This window comes from Toxoplasma gondii, chromosome XI (genome assembly GCF_000006565.2).
Source record: "Toxoplasma gondii ME49 chromosome XI, whole genome shotgun sequence".
Classification (NCBI taxonomy): Eukaryota; Apicomplexa; class Conoidasida; order Eucoccidiorida; family Sarcocystidae; genus Toxoplasma; species Toxoplasma gondii.
Genome location: NC_031479.1, coordinates 5976595 through 5988516, shown reverse-complemented (window position 1 = coordinate 5988516; position 11922 = coordinate 5976595). Strand labels below are relative to the sequence as shown.

General features: G+C 51.8%; 2 protein-coding genes across 2 annotated transcripts; one reads left to right on the top strand and one right to left on the bottom strand.

Annotated features, from left to right (window-relative positions):
* The first annotated feature begins 1078 nt into the window (after positions 1-1078).
* TGME49_216650 (S15 sporozoite-expressed protein) lies at positions 1079-6735 on the top strand. The gene is made up of 5 exons (XM_002370932.2): positions 1079-2560; positions 3857-3973; positions 4196-4335; positions 4694-5585; positions 5832-6735. Exons 1-5 carry the CDS (start codon positions 2470-2472, stop codon positions 5900-5902), a joined length of 1311 nt encoding a protein of 436 aa, XP_002370973.1. The 5' UTR covers positions 1079-2469; the 3' UTR covers positions 5903-6735.
* A 249-nt stretch (positions 6736-6984) lies between these two features.
* On the bottom strand, positions 6985-11662 carry TGME49_216660 (hypothetical protein). Its single transcript, XM_002370933.2, has one exon. It carries the CDS (start codon positions 9789-9791, stop codon positions 8406-8408), a length of 1386 nt encoding a protein of 461 aa, XP_002370974.1. The 5' UTR covers positions 9792-11662; the 3' UTR covers positions 6985-8405.
* Between the last annotated feature and the right edge of the window lie 260 nt (positions 11663-11922).

Below are 11922 nucleotides of genomic sequence, written 5' to 3'. Positions count from 1 at the left end.
TTCCAAATGCTCGAACAAGCTTTTCTGGTCGTGGGTCGTTTGGTAAGCGACCGTGTGTGGGAGATCTCATCCCGTTTGTACGACACACTTCAACACGAAATCCCAAAAAACGGCAAGCGGCCCCAAGCTTTTTGATACAAGCCCATAACAGTGAACCTTGGTGGCTAACCAGCTGAGCGAAGTCAATCCGCTTGGCCGCTATCGTCTTCCACTTCGGCCAAAAATGTCATTCCTTTTTAAGATTTGTTTGGTCGAAAAGGGGCACCTGCCAAGTGAAATTACATCGACGTGTCTGGCGTTTTACAGATACTGTTGGGTTACACTTTGATATGGTCGGCACTGTGACTGAAACCGAAATTCCTCCTGTTGTGAACGAAAATCAGCCAGGATTGACCATGAGTGTATATTGCTCATACTCGTATGGCTTCGGTAGTTCGCTACGTATCAAATCACCTTCGCGTGTATAGCTTTCGTGATGATTGTATCTTTTCTTCTCACGTCAGCTTCGTTGGAGTTGTACAAAAGCGATCAGTACGAATTCTCCTGTCGAGGTAGGAATTTCGACAGCGCCTGCTTTTCACTGTTCTTTGGCCCTAAAAAACAGGAAACAACCACGGATCTTAACACGAATTCTGCTTGTGGTAGATGAATCCTAAAAATGAACAGGTGCTACGTGTACGTCCGTAACACATATGAGTGCGAGCAAAGCCACCACGAACAGAAAGTCTACAGAAGTAACTAATAGATTGCGTGAGCGTCAAGATATGCTTTACGCGTGGTTTCGCATTTGTGTTCCTGATAGTCACGGCAAAATGCTGGGTTGTTTCGGACGCCAACACAATCCTCTGGATTATTCTCTGGAGCCGCATTCGGACAAATGCCCCACCTGAGTCGCTCTGGCGAGTTTTTTGTGTTGCAGCCAGTGCCGCAGGAAGCTGCATCCAGAATTTTGCTTTGACCTGGAGTGAACAGTACACCACCATAGGCCGAACCTGCCATTCGTCTCTCACCCTCTCAACATATGAACGTAACTGGAACTCTGTCAACTAGGTAAATGCTTCCGGGAAGGAAGTTCGTTTTTATTGAAGAACTACAGAACCACAGCAAGTGCTTGATCAAAGCATGAACACAGTTTCATATACGGCTCGATAAGCACAACCAAGTGTTGTTGGACACTGTTGAAGCACCCTTTCGAAGAAGATGGATGTATTTGAAAACTCTCTTCCTGTGCAACGTATCTCAGGTCTTTTCAGTCGTTTACAACAGAGTTCCTGATTACGAAGACGGTACTGCTGCAACTTTCAGCAGTGCCTCGAAAAACAACGACGCATCCTCCTTTTTCGTCTACCCTAGCGCCACTCCGTACGGTGGTTTTGATTCCCTCGAAGACAGCGTCTTTTTTCCTTTCCAGACATCATTTGCAAATCAGGTTGGAGAACACCAATTCTCGAAGCAGGTTCTAGCTCTCCGACAGCAGCCAATCGTGACTATCATTTAATTGCGGCATGTGCGTACCGCCAGTATGCCGCATTCTACAGTGTCGTCCACAATTGCTGTCGCAAAGGCCGGTATCCTGTGCTGAACGTGCCCTAGTCTTGAGTGCCATACGCTTGTCTCTGTATTACCGAGTTGCTTTGAGACTAAGCATGCACACATGGCCGCTTGACGGCCATGACCGTGGGACCCATGGTTCTCACTAGTCTTGAAATATCGACTTTGAGTCTCATTAAGGCACAGATCTTGGCGACGTGGCAAATAGAATGCTGTCGGTGCGTAGAGAGTGATAAGTCTCAGTCTGTGTGAATGTATGAGATTGTTGCAACAAGGCTCGCGGACGGGATGAGTTCGTTGTTGTCAGCAGTTAAGCGAGTGCGCTGGAGTATAGACTCTGGGATGAGTTTTGATTCATAAAAAACTCCAGTTCAGGATCAAACATGATATGCTGTAGCAAAGAGTGCATAAACACGGGGAAAAGTGACACGAAAAAATGTCACGGAAAGAGGGCAAAGGAAAGTTCAGCAGTAAAACAGAGGTGGCGAGAAAAGGAAGCAGTCGTGCTCACCGCCACCAGCTCCATCCCCGTGCAATGCAGGGTTTCAGACGCACTAGAAACTCAAATCCCCCGGCAGTGTGTATTCCTAGTATCTTGTTAAAAGGATAAAATGGCAATTGACCTGAGGGCGTCCTGATGCTTTCGTTAATCTGTTGAAACACCCGTGTCGGAGTACTGTCGAATGCACTGCTCGGTTTATGCCACCTTCGATGTCGCGCGGGCTGGAGAAGCTTCACGCTGAAAACCGTTATCGAGAGGTTATGGTGTCATCCGGGCAAGGAAGCCACCACTAAAACCTTGTTGATGGTGGCACTTTCCTTCACGTTTTATGTTGACTTACCTCGTGTCCCTTTGTCGGAACTGAAAAAAAATTCTCTACACAAGTTGTACGTGGCTTGCTGCTTTTCCAGAACTGTATGCCCACTGGTCACGCCGCTGCTCCCTGCCGGTCCCCCCAAACTGCCTCCTTGCTTGCGCAGGACAGTTTCCTCCCGAAGGAAAAACGAGGTAACCACAATTTTGCTTTCTCTGAGTCGTACTGTATTCCTTCTGTAGCCTTTCTTTTCGGAAAGCGCCAGAGTGGGCCGTGTGCCTCCGCTGCTTGGTTGTCTGAGGAGCGAGACTGACCTGACTGAACCCGCCGCAAAAGTATCCTTACGTAATGGCAACAGTGGGAAAAGGATCAAGTATCGAGACTTTCTGTTGTCTGTAGTTTGCGCCTGAACCCTGAGAATGGTTTTTGCGTAGTCAAATTCATGCGTAGCAAGCCCTAGCTTTTGCTTCATCATTTTCATGAGGTTCGCGTACGGAACCAGGGACCTACAAGCAACAGGAGCGAGGTGCGTTGCACGTGTACACTGTTCTGTTGAACCCCAGTTGATGGAAAGTCCGACTCATTGGGAATGCGTTTCTGATGATTTGAGTAAGTGACTTCCTTTGGACGATCGACTATCCGCCGCACGTATGGCGGTCTTCCATTGCGAACGGTTTTGCGCGCCTACGCACTGAAAGGATGTGTTGGTATTTCTTTCTCCCCGCGGAAGTGTGGGTATCAGCGGGGTGGGTGTGAGGCACCCGGAAGGGAAAACGATGTTCGTTGTTTCCTGGTGAGAGAGACACGCGTTTGGAGGACGCTTTCACGTGGCTTCCTGTGTCCAGCGTATACACGCCGTGGGCGCCTGCTTCAAACTTTGCATGAGCACAGCGTGGTCCGATTGGTAACGCGTTGCTTGTGATGAGCTTCTTGAAAAAATACACTTTGAAGAGGGAATTGTGAAGCATTTACTTCAGCGAACAGGAGTTTCAGCGCGGAAGCTGAGACTAACGAGATGGAAGAGAGACCGTGTGCGAAAAGAGGGAGGACCAATCGAGATGATTGGAACTCTGTCCCCGTTAGCAACGGGCTCTGCCAATGTGTGCCCACTCCCATATAGAATTGCTCAGTCACGTTAACCTTTTATCCCCACAGCGCGTGGAGGTATTACTTTTTCGACTGATGAGCAAGAGGCTGCCGTGGACCAAGAATTACCTGCACTGGTAGCTCCGTCTCCGCAAGGGCTGCAAATACTTGAACTTTTCTTCTGAAAACGCGGTCAATTTGACTAACCCCTTTGATGGGGGAAACCCGATATCCGGCACGATTGGGGCGTGGCCAGTGATATGACCAGACGCATCGTGGGCTGTGTCTTCTGCGCGTACGTACAGGATTTATTCACCCGTTATCTTATCTAGATAGTGAAGCGTGAGGCAGCTGTCGACGAAGCACATCGAGTGTAAGCTCCGTTTCTCGCATCGATTCGTCAGGTGTTTTTTTTCTCAACATGGAACGCCAGGCGACATGCCGCTACGACCCCCTCGTTGAGGTACCTCTGCCGCCTGGCATTGTCATCTGGACACAACACCAATACTACGATGGTGCCGGTAAGTGTGGCAGCGTCAAGGGAAGACTTGCGGTTAACGCTTGGGATGCTGAGGTAGTTCAGAAAACCTCCCAGAAGTCTCGTCTCAAAGTATAACACACGCTTTGTCCATATCGGTGTGCATGCTCTTGTAACTATTAGCAGGCTGTGTACACATAGAAAGGGAAGCTCGTTCGTATATGTACAGGTAAAATAGTGTGTGAGTGTGGGCAATTCTTTGTAGGTTGGCTGGCATTGCCGGATCGAGAGAAACTAGAGCTGAAGCCCACGCGATGGTCAGATGGCCGTCTCCGTTTCCTTGATCCGATCGACGAGCTTCCAGAACCCTTCAAGGCCGTTCAGTCCGGCAAGTTCGATGTGAAGGTGCGCGCAAAAAAGTTCCGTGGCGCGGGCGATCACTATGGGATGGGAACTAGAGAAACGCACTGGCCGGAAACGTACGATCGAACACACCCCGGGAATGATGCACCGCTGATAGCCTCCAACTGAGCTGCCATTGCCATTTATCATTTGTTTTATTATACAGATGGCGGCGTTTCGCGTAATATGTACAGTCACCTTTGGAAGTTTGAGGATGTATGCGTGATGCGATCATCCTCTCGTGGTTACTTTTCGAAGGGGACAAACAACGTGGTATACATATATGCAGCCCCTGGCCTGCGCAACTGATTTATGGTGTTGCGAACACATGGGTTGTTTTTTCTCTGTTGCATTCTTGCAGTGTTGGAAGAGAGGGGATTGCAAGCTGGGTATCGAAGGAGACAAGACAGTTTTCTTGAAATCCCCGATCTCCCCAGACGTCGCTGTGTACGTGCACGCCGAGCGACTTCCAACATTCCCCAAGTCGTGGAAGCCGCTGGTTTTCATCCTTAACCAGTCCCTGGCAATGTTCAGACTGACGGAAAATCTGTGCCTTCTCGTGGTTGCTGAGAAGGACAAGACCATGAATATTAGTTGTGTGGACTATAACGGCGGTTTTGCCTGCACACACCCCAGCACGAATATGGTGGTTGCGTACGGCTCGTACGTTCTCAAGAACTTCGAGAAACTGCCCAGTTGCCAAGCGATTCCGAAGATGCTAACTGCCTCGGGAGACTGGGGCTTTTTCGTCCAGTTCTATCCGTGGGGTTTCTTCTTCATTCCGAAGAGTGTCGAGCTTACCCGGCCCCAGGCAGTCCTAGGAGCAGTGGGAATGGGCAAAAAGGTCGATACCATTGGCTTGGTTTTCCATCCTCCCAACATGTTCATCAACGTGAAACTGGATATCCCTGCCAAGACTACGCGGGCTCTGCAGTTCGGAAAAGACTTCCAGGTGACAGCCAAGAAAACGAGCGAAACGGACATCGATGTCTTCCTCGTGATCGACGGTCAACTGGCTAAGTACAACTACTCCTTCGACATTCGCATCAACAAGCCGGAGAGGCCAAAGCACACGGATAACATCCATTTCAAATGTTCCTGCGATGCGGAGGAAAAGAAGAAGCCAGACCCGAAATTCAAGCTGAGCGCATGCAAAGATTCAGTCATTCTTCTGGAGCAAGGCTGCCCGTCGGGCAACCCTGATGAACAACTCGTCAGTGAGCAGCTAATCGCTTGCTTTGACGCCGAAGTTTGTAAGTCCCGCACAGATTTGAGTTTTGAGCTTTCGGAGATACACTGGGTCTTCTTTCTTCTCTCGATTTGCCCCACAGTCGTTCATTTCCGTTCCAAATTGTTCGGGGGATAGAACACGCTTCTCCCCCACCCGTCTCGACCTTTTCGAAGACCACGAAGATAAAACTGTCACGATGGAGTAGATTTCGAGTGCATGCGTTCTGGCGTGAAAGTGTCGATCTTGTGCGCTGGGTCGTTTCCTTCAGGCTTGTACTCCACACACCCGCCAGCGCTCAAGCTCTGTGACGCATTCACAGATGTCGCGATTCGTGAGTAGACCCTTGTCTGGTCTCATTCCAGTTGTTTGAAAACGAACGAACGACGCAGCAGTGCCCTGAAAGGAGACTTCTTCTCGTGAAGATATACATCCAGTGCATGCCATAATGCGGTACCAGGCTGCAGGTTTTCTTCCCGGAGTCCATTTGTTCTCGGTTTTCTCTAGAGTGACGGAGGTGTTAGAGCGGCTTTCCTGCCCTGCGGGGGTGCCCACAAAGTTGTTATAAAAAATAAAGACTCGCCTTTCACCCCGACTGTCTTTATCGGTCTGCACATTGTGGGGGAGAGAACTGGGGCCGATCGCTTTGTTCATTTTTGCTCCGACGGAACACTGTTTCAGGCCTTCGCAGGAGTGGGTCCTCAACTATTCTCATGTGGCCATAGGTGTTCGCGGAATGGCCTTTTGGAGCTTGTGAAATGTCGGCAGAGTTCTTTCTGAGCCCTGCAACTTGAGAAAAGCGCAACGGATCGTCGCAGGACAGCGCCCGTATTGCTATTGCGAGGCTGTCCTTCCGCGGTGTCTCCGTCAGATCTGTTTTCCTGCAGCCATCATCCTTTGATGTTTTGTCGATATTCTTCGGTTCCCTGGTACAAGCGAGGAAGCAACCGATCGTTCGTACTCGAAACGATGTATCTCTCTCGTTCTCTAACGACAGAAGCCTACCTGACGGGGCCGGAGGGCAAAAAATGGCTGTCCGCGGAGCCGTTAGAGCCTCCAGTGGAGAGCCTTTTTCTCTGCCACCGGCAATCATTCACATCCCTCATTGTGGAACGCGGAATGTTTCAGACCGCTAACGTCCTTAGGCCTCCACCAGCGCCTTACCCTTCCGACGCATATTCAAGTGTATCAGTACATCAAAATTCGGAGTTTTGGGGGGGTGATACGCTTTCAAGCGTGACACGTGAAAAGCCGGAATGTGTGTCTCAGGCAGTGAGCGGCTGTAGTGGACTGCCATTATGAGGAGGCGCGTGGGTGTCCTGAGCACGCCTCGGGAACTGCCGTGTATATAAAAATAGGGTAAATTACGAAGCATTAACCACAGGAAACACACGTTTCTAGCTATTTGTAGGCATATTAGATGAGAGATCCGGAAGAATTCTTTCGTGTCTCTGTGTCTTTGATACATTGTTCGCATGTCTTCCATTTCATATGGTTCCACCGACCCTGCAAGAAAAGAGCCTCAGCCACGTGTGAAGAAGCTGTCAGTTCGCCAGGCTACCAACGAGAAGCGTAGAGGAATACTTCATGGAACTGTCAATCCCACCGGGCAAGTTTCCGGTGCTCTTTCGCCGTCGCGTGACGCTCTGTGCCGCGTTCTAGGAAGAATATCACCGAAGCACTTTCACAATGAAGACCCCGGAGAGCGGTCAAGAATGTCCTCTGTGGCTGCTGAGGCACTCGCGCGAATCATGAATGCCTTGGAACGTTCGACAGAACGTAGTAGGACAAATGGCATACTTTAAAGAACGGACAAGAAGCATAGACGAAATCAAGCGTTTACGTCCCTGAAACCTTCCCCGTTCTCTCGGGAACTGCTTTACAACGCAAAGAGCATCTGTGTCGGCCAACGGGAAAACTCGGACGCATGTGGATTTCGTTCCCCCGCTCGTTTGCTACTTTTCTCTGCAGATACAAACACACTGTGCAAATTTGGGTGGTTGAGGAAAACGGGAAACAGGTGATCTCGTTTCTACGTGCTGCAGAGCTCTGCATTTATAAAATAATCCACTGTGCGAGAAGAAGCGAAAAGAGGCAGTCGTAGAGAGGACATGGTGGAAATATCCGAAGTCTTCTCGTGAAGACAAGCTTCTACCCCGACCACGCCCACGGTCAAGTTGGCAGCAACACATAGCAAGGGAAGCGACGCATGACAAGCGGAGACTGGAGAAGCACGCATGACAGGTTGTCCACCTGATTCATGGGCTCTCGAAACGAAAGAACCCTCCGAACCTCTTACAGACCTTGCGCAAAGACACGAAATGCACTCACATGTGAAGGGGAAGAGTGCAGCCGTCAGAGGCGCCATTGAGGAAACAGGAATCTCTTTTGCCCATCTGCAACTATCCTCGATGTGCCCCTCCGGTGAGCTGCCTCTGGGCAAAGAACCTCCCCCAGGGAATGGAGACAGTGAGGGGCTGAAGTCTCCCCGCCCAGCAGTTCCCTACACGGGTCAGATTTCCTTGAACGTTCGATTGTCCTAATCTTCTGGCGTGACTTGCATGCACGATCCTTCACAGGAAAGTGACAAATTCTTTTCACTGTCTCTGGTACGCTGAATCTCATCGTTGTGCGTCTTTCCCCTCGGACAGCCTTTTTGAGGTAGTTCCAATCGTCCTGTCCCTCTTTCTGTCTTCACCCTTGTCAAAGAAGAAAACAGTGAACTCTACATTTTACGAGCCTCCCGCTGTGTTCTCCTGTAGCTTCTCTCTCACTCGTGGCACGGTCAGTTTTCCTTTCCGTTCTCCCCCCTCCCTTTCACTGGTTCCTTTTCTGTCGGAGTCCTTCATTGCGTCTCTTCATGAGTGTACTGTCTGAGGGCCTCTTTAGTTTTTGCGTTGAGAATGCCACCAATGCCGAAAGCGGGGAGTATGCGAGACGCACGCGCCGCGACGGTGCCCGCGTACGCGCCGACGACGAACTTGGCTCTTTGCATTCCAGACTGTCCGGGCTTGTTGTAGATGTCGAGAGAGAGCAAGTGGAGTGGAGTGGACAGAAACTGGACGAGTACAGGACAAATCAGCTGCGCTGTGGAATCCGCGAAACTCTTTTCAGCAGCAAGACGGTGCACAAAGCGATGCCAGACTCGCTTTTCTTCAAGAGCCGCGCCGACACTCTCGCCTCCGCCAGCAGCGACGGGGTCGTCGCGGTCGGATCCCATCCAGTCGCGGTGTGCCTGGGGCATCGTTGGAATTCGCCCGTCTGCATGCGCAGCCTCGCGCCGCTCTTCGCGCGTCATCTGCATGTCAGCCTCTAGATCTGAGCCAATCGCTGCGGACTCTGAACTTCCGCGTCGACGCCGCAGGTCGTCTGCCGCGGCTCGACGCGTGAGCCATGCGGCGAGGTAGGCCGGCGCATTGAAGGAGGCGGCAATCGTGAGGGCGTCTCGACTGACGAAGAGGAGAGTAGACACCATAGGGAACTTCCGAGAGGTCGCCTTCACCGCGTTTTCAACAGCGCCGACCGCTGAAGCTCCTCGCCCAGCAACTCCGTGGCATGGCGACGGAGAAGACGCGGACGGCGAGGCGTTTGCGGCGCCGAACAGCTGGGCAAAGATGATATCCTTTCGAATGCAAAGATACATGTTGGCTGCGGTGGTCGACAAGAACTTGAAAAGTTCCGCCGTCGCTTCCGGGAGCAGCAACTCGCGGCCTAGGGTCGCTGCACTGTTCGCGACAAAGTAGGTCCCCGCGTAGACACCAAAGACGATACGAAAATCGCGTCCTGAGAGCACATGCAGAGGCCTCACCGCCAAGTCCCGAAGGCCCGAGCCTATGGCGTCCCACAGGCGGCGCCTGCCCGCGGCACCCTGGACGATGGAGCGATCGATCACCGTCACAAAGGGAGACACCCCGAAAGAGGCGAGACATGCTGCGGCCGCGTCCACGCCCAACTGCTGAGAGACTCGCGAAGAAAACAACGCAGAGGTCCTCGCAGAAGTCGCCGGCTCGACTTCCGAAGAAGAAGGTGAGGAGGAGGGAGAAGGAGAAGACGCCTGCTGCGTGGCTGCACAGAGGGCTGGAGGGAGAGGGATAGCGCTAAGGGGGGACCAGGAGAACCGGGAAGACGACAGAGAAGAAAAAAAAGTGGAAGAAAGAGAGGAAAACGGTTTAGGCTTTGGGGCGCGATGCGCCGCTGGGAACGGCGAAGCAGTGAACCTGTTGTTCTCCATTGTAGCAGTCGGTCTGTAAGTCGGGAGATGAATCGTCTAAACGGTGGGCGAAGACAAGTGCAAGTGTGAAGTTTCGTTTACAGAGTCTGTGTGTTTCGCTTGTTTCTCCCGAAACTCTTCTCTGCAGAGAGAAAAGGCGAGACAGGGGTGCTGTGGTGCATGACTACGCAAGAAAAAAGTCACCACGAGAGTCTGTACAAAATCTCACTGCCGTTCGCACCAGCGTGCTTCTGGAACGGCACCTTCTGGCTGTCTCTCCCCTCTCTTCCTCGCGTCCGCCTTTCCACCAGTTTACCGCAGTATTCTCAGAGCCGTTGAATCCTTTGTTTCTCCCTGTCGTCTCCACGTCTCCCTTTGTCCTGGACTTTCTCCCCCTTGCGTCGTTCTCCCCGCTGCCCCGCTTCTCCCCGTGCCCTTTCCCTCGGATTTACCCTCCGGTGTCCGGGCCTCTGGGGACGAGTCTTTTAGCAGACTTCAGGTCGAAGCGCAGAAAAGAGTCACGAGGAAGAGGCTCAAATGCTCAGAAACGCAAGAGACGTGAAGTGCAGGAAGGACGACAACCCTGCCGCTACTGCGTATTTCAAAGAAGCATCGACTCAAGAGGCGCTTCAAGCAAGCTCAGTTTGAGCAACTGAAACTCTGAGTCCTCCGCAGTGCGAGAAAGGCCGCCTGCTCAGTTCCCGGGCTAAGGGCAGGAGAAGTTCTTTTTCAAAGTGCGCACTAACGAAAAGAAAAGCCACATGCCAGCGATTGGGTTGCCACACAAAAACCAAGCTACGGGAGGGACACCGAAGCGTGATTAGGTCTCCAATCTTTCGCCTTGAACGGACGGGCTTTTGATGGAGAAAAAAATAAACTGACAGTTGATGAGAGAGACGAAGAAATGCGAGGCCTTTAACAGGCCTCGGGGGACCTGAACAACGTCGAAAGAAGCCTACGGGAGCTAGTCGACCCACCCCAAGTCTCGTTGTTTGTTCATGGAGTTTGCCAGCACGGGAAAGCGCTCCCTTTCCGAGTTTGAACAAAAATCTGAACTTCGAGGGGGCAGGCGCTCTGGAAAAACGCTTTTTTTACTCGCCTTCGACTTCCCTGGTTGCTGCCTGACGACCCGCGGGAGAAAGGCTGCCGAGGAGGGCGGGGGTTTGAGGCCACCCAGGCACGATGAAAACAGAAATTGACAGATACTGCATCTGGACAAAAACCAAGTTGAAACGTCTACTTTTTGTGGAGTTTTATGCGAAGTGTGTGTACTGACACGACGCACTTTCCACGCCTGCGGGGGAGCCAGGAACGCTGTCTCATCGAGTGACCCGCGGAAACGAAGCGGAAATACATGGCTGCAAAAATGTCAAATTGAGCTTCGATTCCGGAGCACCCTACCCCACGTTTTGCTGGATTTTCTGCCTTTAAGAGGCGAGTTCAGCGGCAACTCCACCGTGGGTGGCGCAGAGGACGCCGTCTCACTGTCCCTGCAGAGAGACACGCGAGGTTTGAGGTGACTTTGCTAGGTGTGGGCTCGGAACTCGGAGAAAAGAGTGGAGATGCGCAGAAATGAGACGCTTCCTGCATTTGTATTCCTGAAGTCCTTCTATATGCATTCGCAGATGTGTTGCCTTCCTCTGAAAGCTCCAACGAACGCCCCCTTTTCACCGTCTTTCATCTCTGGGGCTTCGAACTCGAGCGCCGTCACAAGCGGACAGGAACATGTTTCTATGTGAGTTCCAGCAAGATTGTCTGTTTCCTGAGGCTCCGTCACCGAAGAAGAACTGGGGACTCACCAGTCCTCTGCGAATATACACGCGCAACACTCCAAGCACATCCATATCGCTCGGACATCGCTCTCTCTGTTCCTTTCCACGCGGAGCGTTTCACGACCTGTAACTTCACTCACACCGGCTGTCGCAACGCGAAAGGCGCACCCGCACAGAAGCGTCTGCTGGGTTGCTTGCGCTGACGTTGTCACTTTGTTCATTTTATAAGCCGTCGCAAGCGGTGGTAATCAAGTGTGTTTGAGGATCATCCGCGAGAAAGGCGCTGTCGGGTCGCGTAGACAGGATAGGATGTGGGCAGACCACCCTCGGTGTTGCTATAGACAGGAACGCTCCAGCGCAGCGGAAAGGGTAGTGCTAGA